This window comes from Pygocentrus nattereri, chromosome 13 (genome assembly GCF_015220715.1).
Source record: "Pygocentrus nattereri isolate fPygNat1 chromosome 13, fPygNat1.pri, whole genome shotgun sequence".
Classification (NCBI taxonomy): Eukaryota; Metazoa; Chordata; class Actinopteri; order Characiformes; family Serrasalmidae; genus Pygocentrus; species Pygocentrus nattereri.
The window spans coordinates 33770531-33788831 of record NC_051223.1 but is presented as its reverse complement, the minus strand read 5'-3'; the positions used below and the strand labels follow the sequence as shown (position 1 = coordinate 33788831).

Here is an 18301-nt window from a genome sequence, read left to right as displayed (position 1 = left end):
TTTTCGTCTCTGATCAGTGTGCAGAATTAGCAAAACCCTTTCAGCTGCTTAAGATGAATTCATCAGAACACAGGCAGAAATAATTGGAAGTGTGGTGAGATCTTGAATGAAGACTATGTCTGCAGTCGTGATGTCAACACTAGTGAGGTAGAAGGAGGTTCTGCTGTCAGCATCCTGCCAGCAAGCTGCTTCTTTTCAGCAGCAACAAATTAGATTCCATCTTGTCTTAAGACACTTCATGCCTGAATTATTAGCACTTATTTTTAATGTGTTTAACATGCCTGATATTTTCTTGGCTACAGTGTGACACTGTTGGCTACTATACCAAATATCATGCTTTGTTCACAAATAAATTGTACCTTAAATTTTAAATGTTCGTAGCCACAGGTTCATAAGACCTGGCAGGGTTAGTTCTCCCTAAGGTGTAATTAACAGTAGATTGCCTCAGAACTTCTCAAGTTTTGGGGAAAAAAAATTTTTTGATGCTCATTAGCTTCAAACATAAGTGTAGCTTCCTGATTTCTTGTATGTCTGCTGAGTATTACAGTCATTTGATGTGTTGAAGTGATAAACTCATCTGAACTTGAGTGACATGCCATTCTTAATCTATAGGGTTTAATATGATATCGGTCCACCCTTTGCAGCTGTGTAACAGCTTCCGCTCTTCTGGGAAGGCTTTCCACAAGGTTTAGGAGTGTGTTGATGGGAATTCTTGACCATTCTTCCGGAAGCACATTTGTATGGTCGGACACTGATGCTGGACGAGAAGGGCTGGCTCACAGTCTCCACTCTAATTCATCCTAAAGGTGTTCTGTCGGGTTGAGGTCAGGACTCTGTGCAGTCCAGTCCAGTTCTTGCACACCAGACTTGCTCATCCATGTCTTGACCTTGCTTTATGCACTGGTGTGCAGTGATGTTGGAACAGAAGGGGCCATCCCCAAACTCTGATGAAATTGTCCAAAATCTCTTGGTCTGCTGAAGCATAGAGTTCCTTTCACTTGAACTATGGAGCCGAGCCCAACTCCTGAAAAACAACCCCACACCATAATCCCCCCCTCCACCAAACTTTACACTTGACACAGTACAGTCAGACAAGTATTGTTCTCCTGGCAACCACCAAACCCAGACTTGTTCATCGGATTGCCAGATGGAGAAACATGAATCGGCACTCCAGAGAACACATCTCCCCTGCTCTAGAGTCCAGTGGAGAAATTTGACGATTGGACTTATCACGATACCATGCTGGAATTCACTGAGCTCCTGAAAGCGACCCATTCTTTCACTAATGTCTGTAGAAGCAGTCTGCAGGCTCAGGTGCTTGGTTTTATACACCTGTGGCCATGGAAGTGATTGGAACACCAGAATTCAATTATTTGGATGGGTGTCTGAATACTTTTGGCAATAAAGTGTTTCTAATGAAACATGTAGTAAAGTAATGGCACTGGAATAGTAGCAAAACTAAAGCAATGTCTGCTTTATTTAACACTTAAAGACTTGAAATACATACATGTGCAATGTATTTGTTAATATAATAGTAGAGATGAGATCTTTTTTAGTGCTCACTGAATGCATAATGCCAGACAGAGTTTATGCTGTAACTTTAGTTTATTCATTAATATTTACTCATTTCAGCTGGTATTGCAATAGAGCGCCATTGACACCAGTTTCTCCTTTTTTGTGTGCATATTGTGTGAGTGTGAGAGAGAGAGATTGAAGTTTGTCATTGTGTCATGCCAATTTTCATTGCCAAGTGATGTTGCTGAAGACAACACGCGCGCACACACACACACACACACACACACCCCTGCTGTGCTGGCGTGTTGTGTGTGGTCTGTCAGTCTCCCTCCGCAGTGTCATCATGGCCGGTCTTCAATGCTGTCACCAATCTCCCAGAGCTGTCACTAGACCCAGCACAAGACAAGCTATACCCAGTATTTGCATTTCCTTCACTTTTTGTGTGTGTATGTGCACTTCTTTTGTGTGCCAGTGTGAGTGAGTGAGAGAGGGGAAGTCGTTGGTCTGACAAAAGCCATTCGGTGGCATTTACTTTTACATTGTGTAAAGCTGCTAATTGAGTATGGGCAGCATAGGCGTATAGTGTCATTAATGTGAACCACCAGCACGTAGTACTCCAAAAGTCCCGGAAAGAATGCACTTCTAGTGTGTTTACAATGCTTAATAGACTCTTACAATGCTTAATAGCCAATTCAACTGACGGACAGAAGGTTGTTTTCACTGTAATGGAATACATTATTCCATACATTACCAAATACAATACATTTGGAATACTAGTAGCTCCTCTTTGTGGAGTCAGTCAGTCAGTCAGTCAGTCAGTCAGTCAGTCAGTCAGTCAGTCAGAATCCTACTTGTAGAATAAATGTCTGTCCCGTTATGCGTCTGTTGGCTAGGGCTTTTATACATACACAATTAGACACCATTAGCTGTGTAACTTTCCCTGATACTTCTGTGGAGAATCTCATACACTGCATTAAATCTATTTAAATAATAAATAGGTCAGGCAATGAATAATGAATTCTGGTGTGCATCAGTAGTAATTTTGCTGTTCAGAAGGGATCAAAGGATCATATGGCTGCCAGAATATAGTTGTGGAGCGTTAACCCTAAGCTTAAACAACAGTAGCAACAATGGGGGAGCTTCAGGCTCTCATTTACCTTTTACTCTGCATTTGATTTTATGTGAAGTCACACAGGTTTTTGATGATTTGCGATCATTTTGTTAGTTTTTTGCCTTCTGAGTGCAGTGACACAATTTTGTAAATATTGTGTCTGACCAACCAATGTTTTGCAACCTTTCTAGCTCCACCCATATATTCTGGCTAGGCAAAACTGCATACTGTAGCATACTGCACTGCCTGTTAGAAAAATGGCTTGTGTGTCCTAATGGCTAATGTTCAAAAAATAATATGTATGTAATCTGCTGCCACGTTTTGCTTCATCCCTCTTTCTTTAAAAAAGGTCATTAATGGTCTACATCTTCAGTGCATTTCATATTGTGTATTCTGTACAGGTTCATTTTGTATTAAATGCATAGTATTATCTTTCTACCACTGTCTTCTGTGTGTGATCTGACATAGGAAGGGAAGAAGGTGGCTGTTGTGTGGAATGCAGTTTCCTAGCATCTCAAGAGGAACTTATTTTATCTTCTCCAGAAATATGATTTCATTTATGTACCCACATTGAGTGTTAGTGTAATTTCACCTCCAGCTACCATTGTATGTCTGAGTTCTAGCACAGTCCGGTGCAGAGTCACTCTGTCCTCTCACCCCTCAGGCTGAAAATGCTGAGTCAGAATGCAAATGGATGTCAGCTCTGTCATTAACATACACAAACCCTCACGTATACAGAGGGCTAAAATTGAATGCTTGGACCAGAGCCCTTGGTTGCGTTGCCCTCTGCCTGCAAACTGGCATTGTGAAGGAGCCTCATCGTAACTGAGCTCACCACTCTGCATCAAGGCAGCCTTCTGTCTACAGCATGTCAGAGCTTTGCCAAAAAAAGAAAAACACTCTCTCAAGCTTCTGAATATACTGTTTTCCTGCAGTGGTCTCTGTGCTGGCTTTAAACTCTCTGCCCTATTCCCTTCTGCTGTTTTTCATCATTGTTCAACTTGAGGTTTCCACCAGCCTCATACGAGCTCTAGGTTTTCATAGCCAGGATTAAGTGGTTTGGAGATTATGCCCTTCTGTATGGCCTTGATGCACCAAGTCGACATCTAAGAACGCTTCTCCCTCAGGGTTGCGGGGGGGGGGTGCAGGATACACTATGGGCAGGTTGCCAGTCCATCGCAGGCCATCTGTATTACTAATGCAATATAATATAATATAAAACTACAAGTAAAAAAACAGCAAAAAATGTTTTTTGGTAGTAATTTTAGTAGTAGTATTTTAATAGCCACTAACCATCCTGATTTTTTTAAATGGAGTATTTGGATGATTATGTAAATGTCGCTAAAGTAAGAAAACTTTTTTGTCTATACATTCCATTTATGTGCAGCTACGAAAACAGCGTGTTTGGAATTCCTGGATTCATGTCACAAAAACACAAAAATCTACAATGTACATGTCTGCCTACTGCCTACAACCACTCAGACCAGCACAACACACACAAACACACAGTCTGTTATTTTATATATATACATATATATATATATATATATATATATATATATATATATATACACACACACACACACACACACACACACATATATATATATATATATATATATATATATATATATATATATATGTATATATATATATATATATATATATATATCGCTGTTGTAACAAAACCTTATATCTCCAAAATGGTAAAATTTCAGAAAGAAAGAAAAAAAACCTACTGATAATGCAAGTCAATGGAATAGTTATTTTAGTCCATCATGAAATTTACACGTAATATAAAGGGTAACAGGTACTTTTAAAATGGTCATAAAACTGCTCTGTGTGTGTGTGTGTGTGTGTGTGTGTGTGTGTGTGTGTGTGTGTGTGTGTGTAATATTGCCAAGTCTCAAAAGCCTAAAGGTCTTGACTCCTGGGGCAACACTCAAGATGCTGAGCATTCCCTCCATGTGTTTTCAACTGCAGCAGATCCAGATAAAGATGTAGGTTTTGGCTCTCTGTCCTGGGGATTCCGAGGGCATCCAGTCTTTTGTGAAACTCCAGAACAAGAGGGACCTTCCTTTTTTTTTTCTCTCTCCTCTAAATCCACCTCCTTAAGAACACACAGTTGCTATGGAAACGTGCCTGGGTGTACAATGCTGATAAAGTGAAGAGACGAGACTGGGAGAAGATGCATGTGTGTTTTTAGCACATTCAGTGCAACTAATAAAAGTCTTCAGGGAGTGTCTGAATCCCAGAGCAATGTATGTTAGATTAGGCCTGGAACTTTGGAATGAAGTTCTACTGGACAGTATCTCTCTAGAGGCAGACTTAAGTACCCCACTACTGGTTCAGAGACAGTCGTTCCTACTTCTGCTTCTTCCTTATTATGGTCATGTTGCATAAAAATGACTACCCACGACTTCTGAACAGCCGAAGACAGGCATTGAAATATTGAATCAGCTGAATTAATATGGATGTACTCCTTGGCAATATTGGAGTCAGAGGTGAATTAGTCAGGGGAAGAAAAAGGCCCATTATAAGGGGTCTGGCTTTCATGCTTTGATGGAGCTGTTATATTGACGAGTTCTCAGTCTAGTTAAAGAGGTCTAGGGCGAACGGAAATGAATGGTATAAACCAGGATATACACATGCACTCAGTGGATACACTAATGCTTCTGTGTGGCAAAAGCTCTTAATCTCTGTTGATAGTATGCATGTATTGGGTAAAGCTTTCCTATACCTTTTCATTGACTCAAAATTTTGTTCAGTAGTGCACAATACAGTACAATGTTACAAAATTTCATGGATAATTTCAATGATATAGTCTTTTCTCATGTGTCCTTCAGACATTGTGATGTGTTTTTGTGACTGTGATGCTGAGAGTTCAGTGAGTGCAAACCTTTTGCTTGTATACCTGTTTAGTGAAGGTTTTGGGGAGGTGGGGTGGGCATGGAATCTTTGGCCTGCATGGCTAGTTGTGGAATAGGGGTGCTTCTGTTTTTCCTGATGATGAATGATTTTAAGGGCGGTGGGCTCATCATCATCCTGTCTCACTTTTAAACAACAGCACTTTGGAGTCTGCCTCTTTAATCCCAGGCCCCATCGGAGGAGCAATACCTTGCACACAGCAACTCAGCACTTTCCTCTTAGCCTTCTCCCTCCCCCTTGATTTTCTTTCCTTTTGTTTTCCCTAATAGCCATGGAGAGGATGTAATTGGCTCAGTTGTTGAGAGTTTAGGCACTGAAGAGCAGAGCTAGCTGCCCAGCAAAGCTCGTTTGCACCTGTCTGTAAGATAAAGATCCAAATAATTATATTCAGTTTGGACTGTGAGACTTGGGGAGGTAGCTAATGATAACATTAGCTGTGTGCATTCTCTAGAAAGGAACATCTTACAGAAAACATCCAGTATGGCTTTCCAACCAAGCAGGCCAAAGGAGTTATAGTCAGTTACCGAGTTACTTAGACCTGTATATGTCCAGTGAACCCAATGTCAGGAAACAGTTAACTCCACAAAATAGTTTGTAGTGATGCTCCATTGTGGGAACTGTCCCTATGCATCCATATTGTGTTGGATTATGTGTACGTTTACAAATGCAGATATTTTAGCATGCCATTTGTTCTTACGGAGGCTAGAGATGCGCATTCCGATATGTATCCATAAGTGTTAATGAACAGATATCCAATTAACCACAGGGAAATAAATACAAAAAGAACGTCCAAAATAATTAATAATAATGATTTTATTGATATAGCACTTTTCATGCCCGGTAGCAGCTCAAAGTGCTTTACAGACAAGTGATAAAGCATAGTTATAGAAGAGATCGTTAGTATTTAATTAGAATCAGAAGAAAAAGAAGATTAAATTACAAGATAAACATCACGAGACATCGTTTTAATTCAATGCTAATTTAAAGAGAGACGTTCTTAGGTGCTTCTTAAAAGTTAGCACTGAGCTTGACTGTCTAATAAAAGGTGGAATTGAGTTCCACAGTTTAGAAGCATAATAACTGAAAGAGGCCTCTCCATTTTTTCTGGCCACTATCTGCAGATCTTAGATTACGTGCTGGAACATACACAAGACACTCTGTGATGTATGCAGGTTCTAGGTTGTTTTGAGCTTAAAAGACTTGTAGCAGAACTTTAAAATCTATCCTGAATGATGGGGGCAGCCAGGGGGCAGTTCCTTCAAAACAGGAGTCATGTGATCTCCGTGTTGTTTTTGTTAGGATGCACGCTGCTGCATTTTCTACGAGTTGTAAGGGATGTATAGTTTTCTTAGGAAGTCCAGTAAGAAGCTCAGGTTTAAAAAAAAAAAAAAAAATAATCAGTGGCATAAAAATTTAGCAGCAAGGAGAGAAATACATCTGAAAATATTAATTAAAAATTCCAAGACAGGTCAGTAGTTTCGATGCTGGACGGGTAACAGAGTCTTCAAACATACAACACTGGATGCTCATGGTTCATCATCTTACTTAAGGTATATACTCCTCAGTGGGTAATGTCCCATGTGAGTTTGTCAAATAAATATATTTCCCCTGTAGTTCTGGACCTCTAGACTCTACAATAACCTCAGCTAGTGTAGTTAACATGGAACATAATGAGCAATAAAGCTCCTGTCCTTATTAATACTTCCTTGGCAGCATGCTTCCTTTCAGCATCTATCCTTCTCTAGTGGGTCTACTCAGAGCTTGCGAGTAAGTTCACTTCAGCTCTGGGGCAGGTTATAGTGGAATGTGCATTGTGGTTTTGTTCTCCCCGTGGTATGCTTAACCAGTATTAATGGCTGCTTCTGCGCGTTGGGCCATCCTGCTTGCAGAGTAGGAGGTCAGCTCTCTGCCTCACAGCGTTGCCTCTCATTACAGACCCTGATCAAACACCGCAGCTGATAGGAGGCTCAGTAAATATCAATATTAGCTGTTTGGACAGAATTTGCAGCTTTGTGGGACATGAGCCATCCAACCGAGGTGCTTGTGTTTGCCTGTGTCACCATGGATTTGCGCCACAGAGCAAAATGAACTCCAAAGGTTTCCAGCTTACAGGAGAGATGTTGGGCCTGTTCTGCTAAAATGCAGCGTGCGTCAGCTCTGTCAGCATTTGGATAGGGGTTCAGAGTGCTGGATTTTACAATCTGTGATAGCTCACATTGGCTCCATGTGTCACCCTGACATGCATCCTCTCACACATTCAGCGAGCGAAAGCACATATCAGATTGTTTGTATTCACAAAATGTGTCAGCAAAGGTTTGCAGAGAGCTGTGTGACTGAAGGACATCCTTTTTAAGTAGGTTCCTGCTGAGAGAAAAAGAGAGGAAAGCAGGAATGTGCTCATGCTTGTGTTTTGCTTCTGCTGAGCTATGTAGGCCATTCCTAATTACCGCTGCAGGATAGATTCACAAATGAAACAAAAGCAGAAAAATACAGAACCAACCGTGAAAAAAAAAAATTAAGTTAGTCTGTTACAACGTGGAGGGGTTACAGATCAAAGTGCCAGCTTTTGATAGCCTCTGTGCCTTTCTGGGATGTTCTGTCACCTTTCTCACCTTTTTTCTATAGCGTTTATTGCCAGGGATATTGCCAGTTTTGCAGAGACAATAAGCAGATGAGTGCAGTTGGGGGTGTCCTATAAAAGGAGCTGACTCGCTTCAGCTTTGTTGACATGAATAATTAGAATTTTCCATTAAACGTTGATCAAATATAAATGACATAAGAGTCACAGGCAAATTATACACAAGTTCACACTAAACCTAGTTTAACATAAAATAACTAAAAACAGGCTTGATTTTCCTTTTTGCCTTTCTGCCAAAATTAATAAACAAGGCCTCTGTAAGTTCAGATGGAATTAAAGTTCAGAGCTCAGAGTGCGGCTATTTTGAATTGGGTGAAAAATAGGAGGTAATGGAAATTACACACTCAGGGGTAGTCCCAGTGTGTCTCAGGGTAGTCATACAGCGATAACGAACATTGATTTATTCCCATCGTTCGTGTCTCAGGCTTAATTGTGCAAATTCTCTCCTCTATTTCTAGTTTTCACGCTGCTTCGTGCATGGATTGATCTCGTGTTAATTGCATGTAATATTAACGCCATCCTACTTTAATATCTGAGAGAGAACAGTTTTTATTATTGTCCCACCGGGTGCTCCCTGCTGCATTAATTAGGCCTAGTGGAAGTTGAAGCAGAAAGCAGAGGTGTCAGCCACCCCCACCCCCCCATCCCCCTCCCTCACTCCTTCTCCTTCTATCTCTCTCCCACTCGTTTTTTTTTTTCCCCCCCACTCTCACGTCCTTTGTCTCTCACTTTCTCATTACTGTTATGAAACTTAATTTTCCTGACTGGAAGAAACAGTCTTCGCTTTATCTTGGGACAACTTATCTAATTTGTTGAAGCATTTAGCCAAAGAGAGCAAGCGACTGCCTGTTGCATTTTTCATCCTCTGCTTATCGATTGACATGCTGAAATTGCGTGTTCAGATAATTGTGAATGCTAAATGGCTATATAAACCTGCCCCACTGTATACTGATCACGTTAGTCTGTTCATTCCTTTCACACTGCAACTAAAACTGTCTCAAAGTGTTTGCTCTGGATTCTGAGTGTTTGCCATTCACTGTGACACCGTATGGGTTTTGCAGACCCAGACAACATTTCAGCACTGGAAATCCTTGTTTGTATTTTCTGTACTAAAAAAAGTACTAAACTGTCACTGGGGCAATACCCCTCTTGTCACTGGGGTGGTACCCTCAAGGGAACATAATTGTACCATAATCCATTGAAATGATATTTTCAGAATTGTATTGACTCCACACAGCCCGTCTCGTCTCCAGCCTTTTTTTTTTCTTTATTCCGTTTTAAAACATGAGGTTATGAAAAGGGAGAACGTTTTTTTTATTTAAGGTACACAGCTGGACCTTAAAACTCTTTACCTTTACTATATATACTATATCTATACCTTTGAGAGAACATTTACATTGTTCTTTGACGAACGATAAATTTACCTGCAAAGAACATTTTATTTCTAGTAGTGTAGTGTGGAAAGTTGTCTTAAGGCAGTGCTGGAGAAGGGAGGCAAGATAGATGATAGATGATGATAGATATATAGATATATAGGCTTTTTTATGTATGTATGTATGTATGTATGTATTTATTTATTTATATTTTAAACATTAAATGTTCATTATGTGTGAAGTAAAATCCTTCAGTGATGCTCTGTACTTGCTAAATTGACTAGTGCTTACTTCTGTGAAAAGTGGTTCGGTAAAGATGGCTAAATATGAGGACATCTCCCAGTCTTCTGTGTTGTGCTGCTGGCCTTAATGGGTGCTGTTTTGCTTGGTTGGATTGTGTTCTTGAGACAGAACACTTTCTGCTTTTACTCCATGATAGCATTGTAGTAGCTCTTTGGCCGTGATAGCAGTTTCATTGCAAGATGCCTTGTATAAAACAAGTTATTCTCCTTTTTGATGATACTATTTTCTCTCTCTCTCACTCTCTTTGTAGGGCAGTTTTGTGGCGAGTATGACGGCCACACTCCGGCAAATGGACGATTATCACTACACTCACCTGATTAACACCTTTGGCAAGATGAGGACGGACGTAGTGGTGAGTGTGGTCTTCTATGTCTCTGTCTGGGAGGGAGAAGGTTTCAAGAATGCAGCCAAGCCTCAGAAACATCTCATACATTAGTCTGATTTCTTGAAAATGGTACCTAAATCCTGTCTAAAAAAAGCAATAAGTCCTGACTGAGATTATTTTCTGGGAGCTCTTCTTGATGTTCTTTCTGATGTTCTTTCTGATGTTCTTTCTGTTGTCAGGAAAAGTGATAAAATACAGATTTACTTACTTACTTGCTTACTTACTGACTGACTTACTTGCTGATCTTCTCACTTACTTACTTATTTACTTATGTATGGATGTCTGGCAGCTGTTGTGGTATTCTTTGTCAACCATTTAGGTACCACTCTTTGAAATCATGGTCTAGGTGCTCCATAGTAAAACTATTCAACAACAATTTTTTGAGACAGCCAATCAAATTGAAAGGATATACATTGACATGAACTGCTTATTTTTTCATTCTCCAATATCTCAAATTGCAGAAAACAATCTTCTGGCAAGTTCAGTTTTGTTTGTCATAGGTCAAAGGTAGCTGTTTACTAGCTAGCTACATAATATGTGGCACATATGACTACATACAAACAGATTAATTTCCCAGTGTTGAAATGTTACATTAACAGATCTGCAGCTTAGTTAGATGAATGCATTTATACAGTTATTATTGTTGTTGCTGTTGTGTCATATTACAGTGCATAACTTCAAGTTGACATGCATACATATTTTAGATTTAGTTTTAAAGTTTAGTCGTATATTTGCTGAAGTCATGCAATTGAACAAGAGAAACTATTGCTGCTCCTACTCTCCTGTAGTTTTTAATTACATATATATATATATATATATATATATATATATATATATATATATATATATATATATATATATATATATATATATATATATATATATATATATTTAGTAATTGAGAATATGATTGAGAAGCTACACCCTTGACTGATATGTTCTGCTGTACTCTAGTATTCAGTTAACATCCATCCATCCATCCATCCATTTTCTAAGCTGCTTCGCCCTCAGGGTCGCGGGGGGTCTGCAGTTAACATTGATGCATAATTAAAGGCAAGGTATCATTGCGGAATTATAATGCGGTGTATTATTTAATGTTTTCATTAACAATAGACTATTAGATGTTCATGTTAGACACCATTGCAGCAGCTGTATACTCGTGGCAGTCTGTGTAATTTAAAAGCTGTGTCCATAGATAGTTGGAGGAGAGAGAGTTGTTTATCGCTGCTGAGCCTGTTCCAGTGATGCAGACGGTCCTTCTGCAGTGCTTTGGATTGACTGGGTTTGGTTGCAGTCTCCTCTTCATTCTGGCTGTGGCACAAATGCAGGCTGTGTTTGTACTGCTTCAGAAAAGCTTGACTACACTAAAATGGGAAACTGTAGTGTTGAAGCTTGGCAGTTACTAATGATGCCCTATTATTGGCCACAATGTATTGTTCTTTATTGACTGGTTGATTTGTGATATACACTTGGTGCGAGTGTGTAAATGCAGTTTTAAATTAAGAAGTTCTTTTCTTGAAACTTTCTACTGTCTTTTTTTTTCTCTTGCACAAACTATATAGATTTGTCCCAGCAGCTCTTATTCTCAGTTATATCCATCCGTCCCTCCAAAAATTCAATGTCAAATTGACCTGTTCTTTATTTTCTGGACTTTGTCCCATATTTGTCTGTGCTTCTCTTATTCCAAGTTGAAGAGAAGCACGACCCATCTCACACCTCATTTCCCTCTCTCTTACAGGACTTCTTAATGGAAACATTTATCATGTTCAAAGACCTCATTGGAAAGAATGTCTACCCTGCTGACTGGGTCATTATGAACACAATGCAGAACAAGTAAGTACAGCCTGCAACCTGCTTCAGTCTGGATTGTTGATCCTAGTTGCTTTATGTCTTTAGATGTGTTTTTTAAGAGCTGAAGTCAAGACTCAATCCTTGCTACAGGACGTAATGTAGTTAAGACCTTAGTTCTGTCATTTTGGTTTCTCTGTTTTTCCTGTTCGGTTTCAAGTCTGTGCAAGATTTACTGACATGACAGTGTAAGTATAATGCTACTAAAACAATAGAGAGTATAATTAAACTACAGTCCTAAATAATAGAGTTATGATGTAAACATGAAGAAAATGAAGGCCAAGGGGAGAGATGACAGATAGAAAGAAAAAAGCAATTTTCACAAGAATACACGTTTCTCTCTGTGTGCCCCCTCCCTATAGTTGCTTAGGAACGGCACTCAAAAGTGGGCCCACCCCACTCCAAAGATGTAAATGGCAGGGGCATGCACACAGCCTCTGCTCCACACTAGCTTTATCAGTTGTGTGGTTGCTACAGAAAACAATAGCATGAATTATACATACCTCACACTCTAATTTCCAGCCTTGCTCCACACACCGCACGCTCACACTTTTTGTTTTGTTTTATTAATGTTTCTTTCTCATCGAGCCCTTTACCTACTGAGAGAGCAAGAAGATCATAGGAAAAGAGGCTTTCATATGCTTTCATCAGGGGTTTTCAGATGAACTCAGGCTTCCTGAAGGGTTTGAGTGTGCTGTTCATTGTTTGGTCTTTGTTGTGTCCAGCGGGACTTGCCATCGCTCTCACTTGCTGCTTTGGATCTGTAATTAGTCACATATACAAGCATAGGGCTCATTAAGTTGAGTGTTTTATTGAACAGCCCTTACAATGTTAAAAGTGCAATAAGAAAGGAAGCTGTTTTTTGCAGCTCAGGGATCACTATAAACTTTCAGTTTACATGACCATTGCTAAAGTAAAACTGCTTCCACCAAGTAATAAATGTATTTTTTTATATTTAACACAAAGCGCAGTCTTGGGCTGGAGGTTAGGGAACCAGCCCTGTGACCGGAAGGTTGCCGGTTCGATCCCCTCGACTGATAGTCCGTGACAGAGGTGCCTTTGAGCAAGGCACCTAACCCCCCCAACTGCTCCCCAGGAGCCATAGATAAGGCTGCCCACCGCTCTGGGCAAGTATGCTCCCTACCCCCTAGTGTGTGTATTCACCAGTGTGCATGCATGTGGGTGTTTCACTGCACGGATGGGTTAAATGTGGAGGTCTAATTCCACAGTGTGCAAACACAGTTGGCTAATGGTTCTGAATTCAATTCAGTTCAATTCAATTTTAAAGGACATTTCTCCTTATTGCGCCTTTGAAATTACTTCCCGCAAAGTTGGTCATATTTTAATTTTAATGACTACTTGGAATAAAATATTTAGGGGCATGTTGAAAGTTGAAATGGCTGATTTTAAATCAAGATCTTGTAGATTCGGGTTTGAACCAAGGTTATAATTTTACATAAATTTGCTGTCTGTCGTTTATGAAAATGCACATGTATTAATAAGGGGGTAATGATGCGCAAAATGACAATGAAATGCTGTTTTTTTTTTTTTGTTTTTTTTTAAATTCCCAAAAAGATTTTTTTTCTTTTTTCCCCCAAAATGGAAATCTTTCTCTAGAAGACTCCAGGGCTTCCTGAAGAGACGACTTGCACAGCTCATTTCCTTAGAAGACATGAATTAAATTGTAATGAATTAAATGTAATCAAAAGTGCCACATGTATATAAAAGTAAACAAAAAAGGTCAACTGTTAAATTAAAGGTGCAGATGAACTAAGGAGTATATGTTCAGATACAGTCTGTATATAAAGTGTGGCTCTTACTTTCTACGGATTTCACAACCGAATAAAGGTGAACTCTACAACTGAATAGAGGTGCACATCAGAAGCTTTTAACATCCCTGTGGAACGAGGGTAATCTGATAATCGTGTTTTCTCCACAACGCTGAAGTTGACTGCTGATACGCCAACTTCTTACTCTGGAGCAGTGGCAACTTGTTACTTCTACTCAGTTTAAGGTGGAACAGAAAATTGTAATAAGAAGCTGGCTAACTTCAGCTTTTAATTTTTCTTCAGAAATGAGCATATTTTCACAAATAAGTTAGACATTAGCACAAGTATTTGAGCCTCGCATTAAGCAGTGTCAGTACACTGTCACTGTTCAGTCTGTGATTTTTTTGGTCCATCATTATTGTTATCCACTGAGAAATCTTGTCATTTCAAACAGCTTATTCCAAATCCAGAGTTTTTTCAAAGTTTGTACTTTTAGGAGTGTCATGGATTGTATGAAATTAAATTATAGAAGCAATCGCTTGTATCGCGCATTTAATAGGATAAAAACGAACAGTGTTCAGTTTACAGCTTATATAGTCTTGCAACAACCTTACTGAAAAAAAGAGGATATTAATATGCGTGTTGAGACGTTAAAATATGACCTGTGCAAAAGTTAGAATATTTTTTTCACCATGTTAAACTCAAATAAACAGAGATAATATACTTTTATTTTGCAAAAAGAAGTGATATTTATGTTTGTTCTATGTAGAGAAGATTTTCAATGATTTTAAATCAACAAAACATGTAACTTGACAAGTGGAGCTGTGCAGTTGTGCAGTGTAATACACATTTCTATGCTCATATATCTGTTCCTGTTTATTATACATTAAGTATAGAAATGAACACAATGAATCATTCTTCTGTACTGCTCTGAATTAAGGGTTTAGCACACTAAATGTAGACTTTGGTGTCCTCAGAATGTGTTTTTTCACACTCAACATTTCTGTTTTAGCTGAAATGACTGTTTCATTCATGTCTTCCCAAAGAGCAGATACAAAAAATCCTGACAAAAAGCCTAGACTGTATGAATATTGTTTGTAAGATGAAGATGGAGTTTTGAAATTGTCATGGCAAAAGTAAACAAATCAATCTGCTGCAAAAGTCCATCTGAAGCATCTGTTATATCATTTCCATCACCACGACACCAGTCTTGAGTCTCTGTGTGAAGACTGTCTCAAAGTGCTGAAGAAAAACTCCCAGAATAGAGCTGCAGTTTCTTACACTGTCCAATTAACACCTGGAATTTGTCATTAATCACCCGTCTGGGTTTCTCTGAAAGCAGTTATAGGTGGCAGGCTTCATCGGCAGGCTTCATCGGCAGGCAGGGGCCGCAGCTGTCAAACCATCCCAAAAACGAAAGTTCAGCTACATTCACTACATTCACGCCTCTCTTTCAGCTTTGTGTCTGCTTTGCTGAAAGAAAGCATGCAGGAGGTCACTGTGTCCATTGTGAGCTCAAAATATTTTAATCCGTGCCTGAAATGAAGCCCCTTTTCTCTCTGGCCTGCCACAGTGGGTTGATTTTGTAACTGATGGGTAGTAATGTCCGTTTCACCGCCGCTGTTCTGAGGGTGAGCGATGATGTATTTGGTGTTTTTTTTTTTTTTTTTTTTTTCCTTGCTTCTTCTTCTGAGTCTCAGAGAATTCGCTCAGGACTTTCTGACAGAGAAGTTTTTCTGTAGCCTTTTTGCCTTCTGTGTTTCATCTAGTTTCAGTCCCAGATGCCTTGAGTTGAAATCGAATCGAACAGTGGTATCTTGCTGGGTGTGACAGCTCCCATCGTTTTTATGTAAGCAGAAAGTCCATCTCCCATATTGACCACCCTATAGTGAGCAGGGTTTGCCAAGTCGCCAAGTTTTTCTGACATTAAACGTACATGAATGAGAATTAGTTTGTTGTATTTCTTTCAGAAACATGCGAGACAGGATTTTGTTTAAATTCCCTGACTGTCTTTCATTTGCTTAAAACGTAACAGACATCCCTCAAGAACAAAGACTGATTCCACAAGAGTGGCTCTAACAATATTATGCTGCTTGAAATTTGATGCTATATTTTATCTAAGATTTGCTTTTCTGGTTACTGCTTTTCTGACCTCACTGAAACTGTGCTTGTGTATGTCCCTTGGCTTTTATTCCATAGAATAAAACTTGAATGTTTGTGTTCTTAAGATGTCTATTTCACCTCATTCCAAATTAAGCGTGCAGTCCTGCAGAGAGACATATCAAGGTGATTTTGTTTTGATGATTAACTGAATGGCAGTGTGCATTTTTAGAACACACTTAAGTAGTATATGTTGATGTTGCTTCATTAGGAATATAAACATATCTGTTCTGGTCTTTTAGCTGGTGACTAGATGATACTGCACTGTTAAATCATGTGGATTTTTTTTTTGGTTGTGCTGGAAGAAGAAAGGATCTGTCAGTGTGGCTCAGTGTGACTCATACTGTACTGTTCATATTTTAGCCTTCGGAATGAAAGCCCTTGTCTTCCAAAGTGCCAAATTAACTCAGGCTCTCCATACGTTTTCATCCGGCTGCTTCTGCTCAGCCTTGCTGTTTGTTCTCATTGTCTCCTTGGCTTCGAAATGAAGGTGACATGTCCATTCATCTGTTCCCATACCATCCTTGTCCATCTTTTTTCCCTTTTTTTTTCTCTCTTCTCCTCCATACGGTGTTCCATTCAACCTGCCCTCTACAGGGACAGCACACGTTTCCACAGCAATGCAATATTTTGTCTTTTATCTGGTGTGTGTGTTTGTGTGTGTGTTACAGGCACTGAAATTTCAGCCGCCGAAAATTTTCAGCCTGAAATGGTTAAAACACACAAAACACACACAGAAAGGAGACAAAAAGTCAAACATTGTCTAATATAACCAAAACATGGACAAGATCTATGAATAACAGCGAATTAACAAACAAATTAACAAATCATTTGAATGGTAGTGAAAATGAGAAATGATTACAAACTTCTTGCTCTCTTGCATGTTTAAACAGCTTGAGCAGCAGCGGAGCAACAGTGTCTGTGTGTGTTTATCTATCTATCTATCTATCTATCTATCTATCTATCTATCTATCTATCCATCCATCCATCCATCCATCCATCCATCCATCCATCCATCCATCCATCCATCCATCCATCCATCCATCCATCCATCCATCCATCCATCCATCCATCCATCCATCCATCCATCCATCCATCTGCTGAAATTGAAAATTAGTTAAATTATTAAAATCTAGCTGATTTTAAATGACATCCTAGCTAACTACACTGTAACATCAGTAAACATCTGAGGCTAATGCATCAGAAAAGCTGAAAAAAGCTGAAAGCAGAAAAACGTTTTATTTGTGTTTAAGAGCCTTTTTGCCTGGCTGTTTGGCTGGTTGTTGTAGTTGAAAGTCCCCTGAAGCCAAGCATACACTACACTACACTACCCAATTTTACAAATCTTGTACTTTGGTGTACATTTGAAAGGATCATTGTGTATGGACAAAGCCGATGTTTTTTTTTTATTTTACTTTTTTTTTTTTTTTTACTTTAAAAAACACCGTGCAAAACCACGTGGTGATGTACATGGATAGGGTGATATTGAAGCGTGTCGTGAAGTAAGGAGGCTCAAGTTAGTGGAGAATCCCGCGGAGGGAAAACTTTAATGCTTCGAGACAAAAACGAAACTTAACTCGCTTTCAAAACAACAACTGAACTACTACCAACTAGTGCCCCCCCCCTCGAGTCTCTTAAAGGGCTAGACCCCGTTGAGTGACTTAAAGCCTGTCCGTTGCGGATTCGCTCCAGTCGCGAGTAGTAGCCCCTACAGTATTGTCTCTCTACAGCCTATATTACAAAGACAGAGAGAAGTAGGCACATACAGACTTTAGTACTGCAAGTGCTGACTTTTTTGCCTCCATTTAGCTAGCCTATGTGTATTCCTGGCAGAAACATGGCAAGGTGAAATGTTTCAAGTTTAAATGTTTAAAGACCACCGACTTTGCGTCTGAGTCATTAATTCATTAGTGTGGCAGCGTATTCTCGGCTGACGTCGCATGGTGATAGGTGATATTGGGTGTGGGTATTGCAGCACAGTATGTGTACTGTGATATACATCCAAGATGGCTCTGCAGATGGCGACATTGGTTTGGAGCGCCGTCGTGTTTTGTTTGTTTCTGCTTGTTTGTACTGTTATGTGTGACTCAGTCTCACTCACATACAGCATGGAAGATCTGCTGAACATCAGGCAGTCCATGCCATGCCCGACTTTTCATTTCTGACTGCTTTTTGGACATTCTGGTGAGCGGAGCGGCTGCTCTCTACAGCAGGCGCAGACGCAGGCGGACGCGCAGACGTGGGAAGCGTGCTGAAGCGCTGGGTAAACTT

General features: G+C 39.6%; 1 protein-coding gene across 4 annotated transcripts in view; it reads left to right on the top strand.

Moving 5' to 3' along the window:
- Positions 1 to 18301, top strand: part of dock1 (dedicator of cytokinesis 1) — a 312984-nt gene that overhangs the window by 192880 nt on the left and 101803 nt on the right. For all 4 annotated transcript variants that reach the window (XM_017701249.2, XM_017701241.2, XM_017701234.2 and 1 more), the window contains 2 exons: positions 10119 to 10220; positions 11992 to 12086. In XM_017701249.2, the coding sequence (XP_017556738.1) occupies positions 10119 to 10220; positions 11992 to 12086 (197 nt within the window). The remainder of the gene's footprint in view (positions 1 to 10118; positions 10221 to 11991; positions 12087 to 18301) is intronic.